At 37.8% G+C, this 16,915-nt stretch overlaps 1 protein-coding gene across 1 annotated transcript in view; it reads left to right on the top strand.

The window, feature by feature from the left end:
* The window catches only part of CDKAL1 (CDK5 regulatory subunit associated protein 1 like 1), a 382,971-nt gene that overhangs the window by 52,890 nt on the left and 313,166 nt on the right, over positions 1 to 16,915 (top strand). The window contains exon 5 of the mRNA XM_058800651.1: positions 14,129 to 14,213. Coding sequence (XP_058656634.1) covers positions 14,129 to 14,213 — 85 coding nt within the window. The remainder of the gene's footprint in view (positions 1 to 14,128; positions 14,214 to 16,915) is intronic.

Below are 16,915 nucleotides of genomic sequence, written 5' to 3'. Positions count from 1 at the left end.
TATTTTTATTTTTTTCCCTTGTTAAATCCAGACTTGGTGGAAACAACAAACAAACTTTTCTTTTGATTTATTTCCTTTTTTTGGTGATAAAGTGTCTGCCATTTTTAAGAAGCAAATTGGCAGTTTGTATCTAGGATGTAACACATACTTTGCTTTCAAATGTGAAAAAATACAGTTGGAAATTGTCCTGGACTGGTAGTGCTTTTAGTGTTTTTATTTCCTGATTTTTTTCTGTCAGTCTGTATACTGCCTTTGTTCCCTCTCCATTACAGTTGCCTCTTCACCACTACCATTACATGTATAAACCCTCTCTCCCTGCCATGGCTGTTTGGTTTGTGAAATAAATTATTAAAAATTACTGTAAAGATCTTTTGATGGAAGACTGTGGTTAGCAATATCTAGCTACTATTAGACCACTTCTTTTTATGTGGGTATTAGTCAATTGTCCATGCACTGCATGTAGCTCATTCTGGCCCCTGTGATTCCTCATCCAGGAGAGGAGAAATGTTCTCTTAACGAGTTCTCTGGATCTGTTGGAAAGCATCACAGAGTTTCCTGGAGTCAGATGGAATGTGACAGTAACTGTAAAGGATTTTCACATGACAGAATTCTTATGAATCTGATTTAAATCCAACTAAAGGATGTTGTATTCTCTTCTCTTGCATTTGGAAGACTTTTAATTTTTATTTACATCAAGACCACACATTTTGTTCTCTACACTTAACCTTTGAAAGAATGTAATAGCTTTTCTCTTCCACAGTTACAAGTAGGTGCTGTAAAGTACTTGTTACTTTGTGGTGATAACTGATTTTTAGTAAGGGAAGGGCCACTGGAGCAGTAGGCATGGTGCTGTATATTGTCTTATGTGCTAAACATTAAACTTAGCTTTATAGAGCTTAAATTCAATCTAAATTGCAGCCTTGCTGGCTAAATATCTGTGTTGACAGAATTTTAAAGGGATGCTAGCAGAGACAGAGCTGGTGAGACTGAGGAAGAGGACAACATGAAAATGTGAACCTAACATGGTAGTCTCAGGCTATCTTTATTTTCCTGGTTTTAGAACAGTTGTAAATACTTTTATCTGAGTTCAATTTTAGTATTTTAGTTGGAAGACCTTAGAGTGGCATCTTTAGTAAAGGGTTAGGCACTTTGTGGCAGCTAACTTCTGTACGTTATAAAGGTTGAATGTGTGGATGAACCTGAAATGGAGATGAAGTGATTTCAAAGACAGGAAGCCATCTGCTCTACCTGCACTTTGGGAGACCTTGGTGATTCCAGGTTGTCTTTTGCTGGGTGAGCCATGCTGTGTTCATAGCTTGGATTACCAGCTGTATTTCAATTTAGATCCTGCCCAGCTGTGCTGATGAACCTAAAGCTGAATTAATACTTGTGTTCCTCTATCTGGCTGGATGCATCCAGACAGGATGGCACTCAGAGATGACTTTTTAAAACTTTCCTTACCTAAAGGGGTCTCTTAATGTACTTAGAGGTAGTACTGTTTTTCAGGGTCATGGTTTCAAGGCCAGTTGAAATAAATAAAGACTAATTGCAAACCAATGCCCTTGGTTACAAATTAGTAACTTTATGGACTGAAGGTAGGTAGTCTAGGCTTTCCATGTAGTCATGGGCCTCCTGGTATCCTCTGTCTGCCACCCTTCCCCTTGTATCTAGCAACTTCTTATTAATTACTGTTGGATTTTTCTCTTCTAAAATGTTTAAAATACTAAAGGTAATAATGTCTTTTCCTACTGGAAGTGACCATAACCCTTTAGCCAAGAGAGTTTACAGTCATAAGCATTTTTACTTCTGCAAAGTGTATATTAAATAAAAAAGTAGTTTGCTTTTGATTTTTGACTTTTTTTAAAAGATTTACCACTAGAGTTCACCAAAAGCTTTCTAAAAAAATAATGTCAGTATCAAACACTTGGGCAGATAATGTGCCAGAGTGGGATGGGCTATGTGACTTGTAGGAACTTGATATGCTATTTTTAAAAATTCATCTTTGAAAGCAAGAAAAAGGTGAAATCATAAGATATAAATATACAAAGAAAGGCTAGTGATCATGGGAGACACCAGATTAAACTCCTGTCACTGACAAACAAAAAAGAGAAGTTTGTATAAAGATCCCTCTCACATCAGAAAACATAAATTAAATTGTGGATAACTACGGGCCTTGAAGTCTTAAAAGTAAGGAAGTGAAGTATCTTCAGTTTTCAGAAAGGAGAAAGGTCAAAATGGTTTTTTCAATACCTTGGGTTGTGTAATGAAATGTAGGTTTTGTGTTTGTTGCTCTTTACCTTGCCTTCAAAGTAGGAAAGACAAAGCTAAGTCCAGCCAAAGGAAGATACTCCCAGTGTGGAGCCTGGGGTAGGAAGAAGATAACATCCCAAAAAAATTTGACTCTTTCTGACCTATGGAGCTCTTCCAGCAAATCTTCTGCCTTTTCCTTGAAGGAAATTGAGAACTGCTAGACAGCACTGTGCACATTTAAAGTGCTGCTCTGCCTGCTGTAATACACCAGCATCACTCCTTGTGACAGTCCTTGAAATCCTGAGATGTGGCTGCCAAATAAGATGAGAAAATGGATCCTCACCCACCTTCTCTTGTTTGTCAAAATGTTCTTTTTATTTTTGGGAGCTGCTGTTACATCAAATAATACATGTCTCAAACTAATGTTCAAACTGGTTTGTGCTTGATGAAACTGAACCACTCTGAGGCCATAAAGTTAAATTTTCCTATGCAAAACTGGCACGTTTTAACTTCAGCACTTGTAAGTGCTGCTGAAAGTTTCAAAATAGGCTTCTCTTATTGCGTGCAATACTGTACTGGAAGAATATTTTCTGGTGCTTTTTTTGTGCAAATGATGGTAATTTAACAAAACTGCCTCTAACAAGAGTATCAAACCTGCACTCAGGATTGACAAGAGACACCGTACAGAAATAATGTGTGAGGCTGTAATGGGTATCTCAGCGTTGGTACAGAACTATTCAGCCTCTCTAGGCATAGCTCTGTAGCAGCTGCATGGGCTGGTGTGTCTGCTCTGCATGAGTCAGGGCATGGAGAAAGGGCAGCAGGGGCTGGGATACAACCTTTGCACACCTGACTATGCTGTCTTTGCTTTTCTTTCCCAGCTCATCTTTACTCCTCTGCCATGAACAGGCTTCCTTACTCTGCTGGGCATAGAAGTAGATCTGCTACTTTGTCCTAAATGTTTCCAGATGAAGCTTTTTCCTAACTTGTTGGTGGGATTTTGTGAAGAAGCTTGTGCTGCTGATTGCTGTGCTGCATTTACTGGTTGTGTGTGTAAAGAGTGAGCTTTAATTTCTGCTGTGCTTAGTCTGGAGTTTTCACAAGCACTAAATTTTGCTGTTAGTCTGAACTGGGGATGATGGTTGGGAATTAACACAGCAGAGGCTTATCTGGCTGCTGGGTATGATACCTTAAGCCCATATCTCCTTCTTTTCAGAAAACTGATAAAGTAGAAAATAGATGAGGTGTGAAGGTAGTTCTGAAAAAGTCAATAAGTAGCCGGAAGCTACAATTTAATAAGTGTTCAGACATATCTGGCTCAAATAGCTTATAATTTTAACTCTTTTAAAAGTGATAGCTAAAACCTAAATCCATATTCCCTGTGGAATTAGGTATCAGGAGAAATAAGTGGAAGCAAGGCATTTGAAATCAATAAATGGCTTCTAGGTACAACTTAATGCAGATGGAACTTGGAGGAAAAAGATTGTGAAACAGATACAGGAATAAAATTTAGGTTTCTTTTGCAGACTATAGCAAAGTTCTAATCCTGGCTGTTGTGAAAATGAATGGAGATTAGAAAGTTGTGGAAATGTGGAAGTTCACTGCCATGGGCCAACTTGTACAGAATTAGATGTACTGAAAAAGTAAGAAATCTGTGGAGTAAAGATGCTCACTTGATGCCTTAAATAATAAATGAAATAATGTTAATTACCCAAGATCCATTTTATATTATACTGGAAATAAAGCAAAGATATTTTTTCCCATTTGCTTGGGGATTGTGTTATGCTTGAGAATCTTCTACTTCTCTGCTTTGAGTTTCATGTTGCTGGATTTAGTTGTGGTTTACAGCGCCTAGAAGTGCAAGAGGCTCCTCTGGGTAGGTAATTCAAGTGATGCAACTGCATTTTATGAGTGCCCTTGGTTTCTCTTTTCTGTTCCTTAGCCCAACAGGTTGAACTTGTGTGTATGATGGGACTGAATAAGCATCAATTCATATTTTCTTTGTTCTATCCCATAGACATGGTGAGGAAGAGCCATTTACATTCTATTAGCTCTGTAGATAGAAGCATTTATATACGTGAGATTTGTCATAATGTAGCACCTCAAAGAGATTAAAATTACATTCCTGGGGCAGGTTCCAGTCAATCCTTCTTGATTCTGAACTACTTATTGCTGTTTACAGCAAATTCATATGATGTATAGTGGAAAACATAGATTTTTCATTTACCAATGCCTTTGCTATCATCATACGGAATACCTGCTTACGCTTGACTGCAGTAGCTTTTTACCTGAAGCATGTGTTTTTTACTTCACAGTATGTGATATTTTCAAATCAATAGTTTAGATGACTTTTCTGACTTGCAGTTTGTGTCTTGCCCATCTCAACATCAGCAGTTTGACTTACTATTCAGCCATTTTTTAGAAACTCCGATCTGCAGAACAACTGAATCCTCTTTAATCAATTTTACCAGGTCAGGCTAATTCCGAGACTACAGATAAAGCAAGTGGAGATTTCTGAAGTGTTGTATCAAAATGAGAATGCAGTTGTTTTTCAGTGAGTCCTGTGAAATCTGGAGATTCTCTTGGAGCTCACCCATGAGCTGTCATCATTCTAAGGCCGTAGTTAGACTTCAGTAGATGTTCTGAGACAGCTGGTAGCACATCTGCAAGAGCTGTGTTTGAGCACACATGGGGAGTTAGAGCTATTATATGTATTTGGGTTAGTTTTTTGAGGGGGGGGAGGAAGGATTTTTAATTTTTTTTTAACCTTGTCCCATAGAAAGGAGTTAATTTGTTCTACTGTTCAGTCTTTTCATTTGCTGTGCTACCCAAATTACTGAAAAGTTGTGTTTTGTGATTGCCTTTAAACTTGTCAAAAATTTATATCACCTACCTGGCCTCTAAAGGATGTAGACTGAAATAGTGCATATGAATCTAGGCAATGGCTTTGTGTTCAGGGACAGGCCTGAAGGCAGGGACAACTTGGCTAGGATCTTGGCTTGTTTGCATAGGCATCCTGTGTGGCTTGATCGAGTTATGGAAATTCTGAAACTACTTGTCTACATTTATAAGATGAAAAGGAATTGGTGTAGGGAAGGGTGCATATTTAATATGTGGCTGCTGAAGGTAAATCAGTTAATATTTGCAGCATGCTTTGAAACTTCAGTTGCATGGTGTTGTGCAAGATGTTTTGTTCATGGTTGGCTTTGGATTTTGAGTGACTAAGACAGAAGCAATCAGTCTGTGTTTGCTCATTTGAATAACTCGTGTTTTGCGTATGAAGCTGTATGTAGGGACTGAAAAGCACTGAGTCGTACTGTGCCTGCTATTTCTGGAATATCAAGCAGGCTTAAGACTCAAAGGAGGAGGAGTTTCTGGGATTTTTCCAAATTCTGTCAACAAAACAAATTCTATCCGCATTAATCATCAGAATGAGTTGGAGTTATTTGTGTGTTGTTGTAGCATAGCCTGGCTGAAACAGGCTACTTGACCTTGTTCCTAATGTAGTGGGACTTTTCCCAAAAGACTGATAAATCACTCATCACTACTTTGCATATTGAAATTATTCACACTGATCATTAAGTCTTCAGTGAAGTGAAGGGAGCAGCTGACCCTTGGAATGCCTCAAAAATTTGTCTGCGCTCAAGAGCAGGGTGAAATGCCCCCCTTAGAGCACCATGCTATGGCGCCTGCATCTGCTGCTGCTCAGGATAATTTGGGTTCCTTAACATCAGGTGTTATTGTGCTGAACAGCCCTTGGCAAGGTTTAGGCTTCCTGCCAACACACCTCTTAGCTAGCTGTGAGATTTATCTTCTCGTGTTTTAAGGTCTTGTTTTGTTCTAGAAATAGTTGCGTGATCCACTTTTCTCAGAGTAGTGAAATCTTTATTTTGAAGGAATGAGCTAAAAATGCAGCCTATATTTTCCACCTTTGGTACATAATACCATGTGCAGAGTGAGCTTTCACTATTTTATATCAAAAAAGAGCCATGAGAAAAGAGCAGTTCATTAAGGTCATGTCATGTTGGAATAAGCTTCCTTTGAAACATGGCCATGGTCATTTACTTGTAAGAGGGGTGCCTTTCCTTTAAAGTGTCTTTCTGGGAGCTGTTTGACAAGACAAGTGTGGAATGTAGACTAAAATGCAGCAGATTATGGCACAGGAAGCTAAACTGTACCCAGAGCTGGACTGAAGTATACAATTTTTTTCCATGATCAACAAAGACAGCAAGCAGGTAAGATGTGGAAATGATCAGTCCCTTTCTTGATTGGAAGAAGCATGAGTTCAATGGCTATGGGCTTGGGAAAGTTCTCATTCATGTGGGGGAATTATTGAAATGTCTTACAAGTACTGCAACTGTAGAGTGTTGAAGTTCCAAAAGGAAACCTGCTGTTTTTCAAAAACATTTCTAGGTTTAGCATTTTTAAACATAAATCATTTTGCAACTTCAAGTTACCCTTAGGTGCCTTAATGCACGGAAAATCTAGTGAATTAAAGTAAAATGAACAAAAATACCAAAGTAATTTGTCAATTCATGTTGTCTGTGCTGTGTGCAAAGGCAGAAAAATCCTCAGGACATCGCAGAAGGAATGAAAACACAAGTTATAACCTAATTGGATTTTTTTACATTGTTAAAAGGTAAACCTTTCTAGTAGGTTTAACTCTCCTGTTCTTTACTTTGTGGAGCTGAGATGTTGCTGAGGGTGGACGGGCTGAAGCCTCCTTACACAGCTCTGTGTGTCTGGGTGCTGCATTGCAGACCCTGGGCTGCAGCAAGCAGTGTAGCTGGAATATCCTGCTGGTGTGACACAAGTCTGAAGTGTAGACACAAGTCACAAGTGTACAAAGTGGGAGAAAAAGGCAGCTCACAAGGATCACCTCAGACCCAGACTGCAGCCTGTGCTGTGTCTGGAGCAGAGATGAAAAGTACTTAGAGAACAGATTACTCAATTCAAAATCCCAATATAAATTGGGATTACTCTTGTAAATGCTACTGATGATTGTAGAGTGGAATGGGAAGTAAAATTTGTCATTGTCAATATTTTGAAGCTAAATTTATTCTTTCATGTAGTTTTTCTTCTGTGTTGTCTAGTGTTCAGTACCCCCATGCCAGGCCTGAAGTATTCTTTAATGGTCATGCTCTGAAATACAGATTCGTTTGTCTGCACTATTTATAAATATATTAATGTTAGCTCACATGTTCACCTATTGTAATTTTTCAAGTTCCAGTTTCATCTCAGTGATCTCAGTCATCCTTTAGTTTTAGTGATAGTGGCAGAAGCCATAAACTGTTCTGCTGGCCTTGGTAAACTTTAGCAAACTAAATATATTTTGAAAGAATTTGGTTTTGGGAAAGAGTGGTAAGGCAAAGTTCTAGGTCATGAACAGATTGAATGGACATCAACTGATAGCTTAGTAGTTTGTCCCAGTAACTGCATGATACCCCATAAACAGCTGAAAAGAGAGGTGTATGTGCTTCTTTTTTCAAAATGGGTTTTCAAAGGTGACTGGAAATAAACCAGTATTTTTTTAGAAAACTTTCAGTCCTAAAAGTAGGCATGAGTACATAAAATTGAATTATTTGTTTGTTGTACTGAAATGAGGAAAGGCAATGATTTAACATTCATATTTTGAATCCAGTAGTGTATTACTCGATTGTAATCTGCTACATCTTGCATGTTTAAATGTGCTCAGTTCCTACTTATTTGATGTGTTCAGTGGAGAAGTCCCTGTGCGCCTCTGTTTTGGTACTGGACAGTGAGAAATATCCTTTGATAACAGGCACAGCATCCTGATCTGGAAGCTTTATAAAATCTGTTTATAGTCCAGCAGTAGCTGCCGTTAAGATATCTCCCTGCTCAAGAAAATTTCCAAAAAATACTCAGAAACATACCAGAAAAAATACCAGAAAACCCAAGAAAGGCTACTTATGCTATTAGCTCAGTAATGAAGATGTTAATGGAGAATAAAACTGGCAAATTTGCATATTTGTAGTTTAAATCATGGCAAGAGGCATGATGGGAGAATTATTTTTTTCATGAAGGCTTGTCTGCATTACTGATTTGATAAGCAGCCTGGCCTTCCTTTTGGAACTTTAAATAACATGTATGCAGGGTGAACCAAATAGTTGTGTTTCATTAATTGTGAATGAAGTAATTTGTTATGTCCAGAGTATCTCAGAAGTTTAATGAGAAAACAGAAGTCATGTTGCAACCAAGCCGATCCTTTTACATTTTACATCCTGATAGTGTTGATGAGGCATGAGTGGAATTGTTTTGAAAGACATTTGCAATCTGCAAAGTTGGTATTTTCAGCATGCCTTTGAGTGTTTTGTATCATTGGCAAATGCAGGGTACGTCTTCAGAGGTGGGAACTGATAATGTGTCCCTGAGATTCCAAACAAGTACCATCTGGAAACTCATGATAACTTGTGGTTTTGATTTGTAGTTGCTGTCAGGGGTGCAGACACACGGAAAGAGCTTGTTTGCTTGGAATCTGTAGGACAAGTTTCATCAAAGTTGATAGCTAACTATATCTGATACAATATTGGGAACTAGCAAATGGTAGCCAAGGATTTTGTGTGCCGAGGAAAGGCACACAAATAAAACACCAAACTTTTTCTTGTCACTCTCAACTTTATTGAGCTTTTTTCTTCTTCCAAGCAAAGCCTATTTTCAGCAAACAAATAACTAAACTCCCTGTCCCCAGAGGAAGATGTACCTTCCTCCTGCACTGATGATTCACAGCATTTCTGAAGTCGTATTTATGAGGAGATTCTTTCCCAATACTTGTTGAGGTCTCTCAATGCCCAGTGGTCCAAGAAATCATTAAATTAACCAGCGCCTAATTTCAGGAACCTAATTTGAGTGACAGTGGGTTTCTGTGACACAGGGATGTCGAAAGAAAAGAATTAGTTTGGCAACTTTGTTCCAGTCAGGATGCTCTATGACTTCTGTAACTGGCTGTGAGGTGTCCTCATGCTTAGATATTTGTGTCTTTTGGGGGCAGATGATTCCCATGGGGTACAGTTGCAGGCACACATTCCAGATACCTTGGATGTTACTGGATCTACTACGTTTTAGGCTATTCCAGAGCATGAAGTGGCAACCAGGGTATCAAGGGAGGGAGCAGAGCTGTTTTGGGAGGAAGAACACACAGGACAAAGCTTTAATGGAGAGGTCCATAAATGGGAAGAGACGCTAGAATACAGCACCTGGAAACAGAGAAACTGGAGGTATATTTGTTGTGTAAGAGAGTTAGAAGTAACAAAATCAGAAAAGGTGAGAAGGAAGACTCTCAGAGTGGTTAGGAACAGGATAAGGACAGCTGGAGGGAAACACCCTGGAAGAGCCTTCAGTGATTACAGAGAAAGATCTGCTTTCAGATTGGACTTCTCAGATTGATATACAGTATTTAAAAGTATGTCATAATAGTTATGAGTCATGTTTTTTTAGCAAACTATGCTGAGCAAATCTGGTAGTGGTTTCAGTGCACAGAGAGATGTGCTGAAGAAAGTAAAGAAAGGCTTTTCTTTTAGGGCTTCACTAGCTATGTTTCTTCTAATTTTTTGCTTTGTGAGTGTTTTGATTTTCAAGGAGATGTGTTTGGGGGGGGGGGGCTTGGAAGAAAACAAAGTTTTGGAAAAAATTGAAAGAAGAAAGACTTAAAGTTAAGAGACCAGGCAAAAAACCCAAGTCAGTTGTTTATTTTCAGCTGATAGTATTACTACAGTCTTAAGAAATTCTGCTGATTTATGATTTCTGAAATGATAAGAAAATTGACACTGCTAGTTAGAAAAGAATTGTAAATATTATTTTCCTCTGTAGGTATACTGATGTTACAGACTCTCACCATTTTATCATCTTAGTATTGCATAATGCAGCCAATTCATGTTTTCCAGAGTTTCCCAATTAACTTAAGTGCTCAGAAGTTTCCATGACCTTTAGGTTCCTTTGTACTCTATGTTGTTTTTCAGAGAGTATGATAGACTTTGTGGTTTACTTCCAGTGTAGCCTTTTTTTATGGAAAAGATGTCACAATGCAAGAAGTCCATGGTTTTGAGTTGTGTTTTTGAGCATTTAATACAAAGCTGATTTGACATATCTTCCTTTTTTCTTTCTAAAAATGTCTTATCAAAGAGGAAACTGTTGAAGTAGCTCATAAAAAGAAATGTTGGCAGCAAAATACCATAATGAAAAAAGTATCATTAGGCTAAATATATGGCAAAAATAGAGAAGATTGTTGCAAGATATATGCACCTATATCATATTCACTGCTGTAACTGATGTTCACTGTACTTATGGTTCTTGCTTCAGTTTTGCCTTTTGGTCTATATGACTTGCTGGAAAACCTTCTGTCAAGTTTAGATTGTCCTGTTCACTCAGATCTATGTGAGCTCCCAAACACAGGCCTCTGTTCTTCACTGAAATGCTGGAGGTTTCCCAAAAACCTTACCTATGGAGTTGGAGAAGGTAGCAGGTGGAGAGCTTCCAAGGAAGGGTGCATGGATGCCTCAGTGGGTGCAGCACCACATTCATGTGGGGCTTCCCATCCAGACCTAAACTCTTTTATTTGTCTGCCTAGAGGATAAACAGGGAATCCTCAGGGCTGTCTGCCCCTGCCCCTCTAGGCATGTCTTGAGAAGCCTGAGCTTATTTGACTGTCAGAGCTGTTTGACTCTTTATTTGAGCACAGTGCTGAAGAGTAGCACCTACTCATGTCAGAACACTTACAGGTGTATATACACATATATATACACACATATACACATGCATATGCATATATATATATATATATATATATATATATATATATATAGGTAGCCAGTTGCTCCAGTTTCCATGCCCTGAATAAAGGATTATTACCCCTGTATTGCTTAATATTTAGTAATTATGAAGCCAGAAGATGTTGTTTATACATGCCAAGCCCAATCTGCTCTTTTGGTCCATGTTTGTTTCCACACATCCATCAAGGCCTTGCAAAGCAAAATGTGACCGCTGACAAGTTATTCCCACAATGTTGCAAATGTTCACATCTCCCTGCAACCTGATACAAAAAGGCCCCATTGGCAATTTTTTTTCTTTTTAACTGAAATTTTATTGAAAAAATGCAGTAGACTGTGGTGAGTTTACACCAGTGCATGCAATTATGTTAAGTATGAAAAGGGCAGTAAAGTACTAAGAAAATACAGCTGTCATTTTGAAGAATTGTGATATGGACACTTAATAAATGAATATAACTCATGAGTGTGTGTCTATATGTTTATATATATGCATAATCAAAACTTGTATGTACATATATTCATTTGAGAGATCATGAGAATTAATTAGAAAAAAAAAGATTTAAAAATAAAGGCAGAAATAGAACAACTGAATATAATAAAACACTACTGTTGCTGTAAGAGGAGGACAAACCTCAGCTGCACTTTTATGTTCCATAAATGAGTTTTAGATGTGTACATGAATGAGACTCCTTTTCCCAAAACTGCTCAGGAGATTTTATTCTGTAAAAGCCTTTGCTTTTTATCTTCTGTTCTGCAGAGGATAAAACCTGTTAAGGAATGAATTTATGTGTATTTGGGAGATTTTCTAATATATGTGATATCTATATATATATAAAGTGTTGCAGTTGTCCCTTAGTGAAGGAGTCAATGTATTAATAGCCTGGAAACCAACTGCTGTATGAAATGAGTCCTGTTGGCTTACTATGTAAGGGCTTTCTAAACTTAAATGTGTTACTTTTTCCAAGGCTGTTTTGAAGAGAGGGTTTGATTTTGGCTTTAGGGGAGAAGCATTGCCATGGCATTGTCTCTTCCTGCACACCTGCAAACCATGGCACAAGGAGGAACTGAGACCAAGCCCAGAACTGGTGTTCTCTGTCTCAAGGCATCTCTCCTCTGAATAAAGGCATCTCTCAAAAATGGTTGTGCTTTACAGTGGTGGATGAGTGCTACTGCAGCTGTTGTCTGTTAAATGTAATGTCTCACTTAAATGTTGGCCTCTTGCTATTTAGTGTGTGTGTGTCCCACCCCTAATTCTCAGGTGGGTGTGTTATGGGTGTGGGGCTGAATTTATAAACATTTTATGCTGCTGAAAAGAATAAGAAATACAAGGGTTTGGCTGTGTGATTGGAAAACTACTTTTAAAGTGTGTTTGTTTTCATACTTGGTACATCTGACTAGGCCAAGAAATCACTCTTTTTCTGACATTGAAACTGTTTCTTTCCTGGTCTGTACATAATTCCTGATCAATTATTTTAACCTCTGATTATATTTGTAATAGTATATGGGTCTGCTCATTAGTCTAAAAATGTAGTTTTCATGCAGGAGAGGTTCTTCGTTTTGTTCCATTTTTATTTTGACTTCTATGTAGGCTGAAAAACTGAGTGCCCTTTCCCAACCTGACACGGTCAGATATTTGTTTTGTTTAAAGTAGCTAAAGCTCTGAATGTTGTTCAGGTCTGAATGGTCTGAATGTTGCTTAGGTGACTGTTTTGTGGTCTTTCCCTGTTGTGAAAGGAAGTTGTGTTTTAGCCAAATTAATAGTGTAATATTGGTCAACAATGATTAGAACTCCCCCTGAATGTTTTCTCTTATTTAGCATTAGTTGCCTTTTATGTATTATTTTCAATTTACCTGCTTCCTAGGTTAAGTGACTGATAATTAATTGTAAATGATGATTTCTTTGAAGAAAATGTCATGAGACAGAAAGCTTTTTCAATTTTAGCATTTTGTCATAAGTGTGTGTGCATGGAGAAAAAGGATATTCATGCCTGTATGGATACATGCATGATGGGTGCATGTGTAAATATGCCTAAGTCATGGCAGGCTTCCTCCTGCTTTAGCAGGACATCAGTTCAAGTAAGGCATCCTAAAAATTATGTTTTATCTGTATTCATTGCTCACTGGCTTATGTTATTTAAAGATACATCAGTCAATACTTCACTGCTCCCTGTACTGAATAGTAGCGAGTGACACGAATTTTCTTATCCAAACTGATACAAGCTATTCTGATGAATGCTAAAGCACTAAAATATTTGAGATAGATTATCTTTATTCTTTTGTTCAAAAAAAGAAGCTCTAACTTCACAAGGATAATGACTATGCTAGTAATTGTGTAGTATAGGCCATGTTTTACAGGATTACAGTTTATATATGTGCTTCTGCAGATAATTCTGGGATTCAGTTCAGTTAATGAATTTAGATACCAAGAGGCTCTGAACATACAGAAAGGTTTGGATCCTGAAAAAAAAAGTATTCTTATCTGAATGGAAACAGATATTGGTTGCTTGAATATCTTTTGTCTGAAAATTGCTGAGCTATAATTGTACTATAACTAAGATATAACCAAAACTAGAAATATGTCTGTTTCTTTCCAAACCCGCTACATTGACTTTTCTCTTTGGTAGAGCTTTACATATTATGAATTATGATTTGTTCTTTTGTAGTATTAATTCACAGTGGAGCTGAAGCAGGGATTTTGTTTTCTTAGTGAAACCTGCTTTTGTTGACCACCTAATTTTGCCTTTGTCTAGGCAAGACTTTTCTGGGAGTTGTGACCATTTTTTTAAACTTTCTTTTCCATGATGTGCAGTCTAGTGGCATCTCAGGTGGTAAATGAGATAACACCTCACTCCCCATTGGCAAAAAATGAAAATGGAATTACAATGGAAATGCTCATGTGTCTCTTTTTATTCTCAAACACAAAACAAAGAAAAACAAAAAACCTCTTCCAAGAATGTAATTGAATATAAAGTAATCTTGCAAATAGCCAACTTATTATTGATGGCTCAGTTTGGGGTTTTTAAAAATATTATATAAGTTAGGAGTTGACAGGTTAAATAATTCTTAACGCAAGTTTGTTTTTTCCTGTTTTGTAGATAACTCTGATGAAGCAGATTTATGGTTGCTGAACAGTTGTACAGTAAAAAATCCTGCTGAGGACCACTTCAGAAACTCAATCAAGTAAGTTGTTTCCTTACAAAGATTTTTATTTTTAACTATCAGTGAGTATTGCATGTCTTAAAGCTCTGTGTTTTCAATCTAGAAGTAATTTTGTGTTTTAAAGCAATAAATGTACTAAAAGTTTGTGTTACAATGGTGAATTCTCTAGAATGGATTTGTAAGGTACAGTGTATTTTTGAAAAATAGCAATAACTTGCAAGTGATTGTCACTACACTTATTTAGGAGAACTTTTGACCCATTTAGATAGGGACTTTTATATCACTTTTCAAGACAATTGTTGTAGTCTTCTGAAGAGTTGACTGTGCTTTTGGTTTTGTTTTTTTGCTTTTTAATATATAAAATGTTAGGTTGTTTCATTTTTCATCTACCTAAATACGGCCTAACTGGGACCTGCTTTTCAGTTGCGTGCAGCAATGGCCATAAATTAAATGCCAAGAAGCACCTTAACGTGAGAAAGAAGTTCTTCATGTTGAGGGTGGCAGAGCACTGGAACAGGCTGCCCAAGGGGGTCATGGACTCTCCCTCTCTGGAGACATTCCAAACCCACCTGGATGTGTCCCTGTGTCACCTGCTCTGGATTACCCTGCCTTGGCAGGGGCTTGGACAAGGGGATGGTCCAGAAACCACTTCCAACCAGTTCTGGGATTCTTTGTAAAGGGTATCTGGTACATACTTAAAACCAGCTATTTCACTGTGCATTTTCTTGAAAGATTAGCTCATTAGCTTATAATAGAAGCCTTGTGAAGAATATGTTATTACTCAGTACCATTCCATTGATGTCAAACAAAATGACATGGTATTGAATTTTGCCTCCAGTTTCTGGAGAAGTGTAGTTATGGTGAGAATAACTAGAAAACCTGTACCCATACAGCTGTTACTGCCCAGTATAAAGAAATATTGTGGTGTGTGTCGTGTACATTTTACCTTTAGTAAACAATTTTGGCTATTTGTGCAGCCATTTATTTAGTATGGTGCTCTGGGTATGGACTGACTGTTGAAATCCATTTTGGTTAGAAACACATGGTTCTTGGGGATGGAAAGAGAAGAGAGACAAGCTGGATATAAGCTACCTGCTTGCAATGCTGGAGTTACTAACAGGCTCTCAGGGCTGTAACCTGGAACAGAAACCACTTGCCTGCTGTAGGTGTAGGTGGCACAGCAGAAATTTCCTCCACCCCTGAGAGTGCTTTACTTTCTTGGCTGCTGGTGTTGCGCTTGGTGACCAGAATGGCTTAGGGCTTTTCTCCTCTGTTGCCAAAAAAAAAAAAAAAAAGGCAAAAAAAAAGGCAAACTATTCCCAGAATACTTCCAGCAGTTAGTGTGTGTTGGCCAACAGAACTGATGACAAGATACTTTCCAGCTCAGTTGTGGCCATCCTCCTATTTTACTAATCCTGTGCCAGAAATTATGTGGTACGGTGTGTGTCCCAGCCAGGAGAATAGAGTTGGTTAAGAAAGAGGGCCTAACTGAAAGCAAATGACCAAAAATATTTCTTTGAAGAACATGTTTCTGTTGCTGCTCTGTTCATGAGCCTGATGTTACTTGTGGCCTGGATTTATTCTTTTTTATCCTTACATCTCCCTATACTTGTTCTTTTCCTGTAGCATTCATGCTCTAGTCTCAGATCCTGGCAGTTCCCAGCCATGGAGAATGACATCTTCTGTAGTTGTTTCTGATTTTTCATAAGCATTTTTAATTTCTCATTAAACACAAGGGAAGCACGTTGTCTCTCTAAAGAACACAACTTCTCCCAAATAGTTCTTAATTTGTTACAGCAAAAATGCAATGCATGAAGTTTGGGTGAAGGAAAATGAACTGCCATTATATCCTGTCACAGCAGCTTGTTGGTAACTATGGAAAGCTTTGTTTTTCTCAATTGACTAACAAGCATGTAGTGTGCTTGTGTGTTGTCAAAGCAAACATGCTTGGAGCAGAAAAATTAATATCCAGCCCTGTAAAATTCTTCTAAAAAAAAAACAGTCTGAAAGTGTTACATTGTATTATGCCTGTTATTGAGAAAAGTATTTATTTATTCTGTGCCCACTGCAACAGTTCCTACATTGCTTGAATGTACGGCTTTTAAATGCATTGATTCAAACCAGTGGTAGTGTGTTCCCGCTGGTGGTCAAAGAATGACTGTAAAAAGCTCATCACTCACTAGTAACATGGGCCAGAGAATGTGCCAGAACCCAACAAGTCCTGTAGGTACAACTTTTTTCTGATCTGATTTTCTTCTAAAAAAGGAGCAAAACCACTCCCAGACACTCTGAACTTTGCAGATGTGTATACAGCTGATAAAAGATGACTGACAGTATAATCTTTGTGTTTGTTTTTTTTCTTGTTGCTCTTAGGAGTAGTCTCCTGTTCTTCAGTATCAATAAAGTTGAACTTGCTGAGCCAGAGTAGTGGTATGGAGGGCATTGGAGCTTATGGATGGGAATTGAGAGAGTTTCCTGGGCAGATTTTATTCTCACTTGGTTAATTTTAAGATTAAAGTAGAGTTAGGCAATAACAATAAAGAATTCCCACTATAATTAAGTGGGTGGAGTTAAAAAAAAATAAAATTAAGGCTTATGTTTTGATTAGTGATGGATCTACCTCTTGTGCTTTAATAGAGTAGTTGCTGGGCATTGCAGGAAATTAGCGGCTTTTGGAAAGTTCTATTTTTTGAAGTTGACTTTATTTTGCCTTAAAATGAAAT

Source organism: Ammospiza caudacuta, chromosome 1 (assembly GCF_027887145.1).
Source record: "Ammospiza caudacuta isolate bAmmCau1 chromosome 1, bAmmCau1.pri, whole genome shotgun sequence".
NCBI lineage: Eukaryota > Metazoa > Chordata > Aves > Passeriformes > Passerellidae > Ammospiza > Ammospiza caudacuta.
Note: the sequence above shows the minus strand (reverse complement) of the source record. Positions and strands in the feature narration are given on the sequence as shown.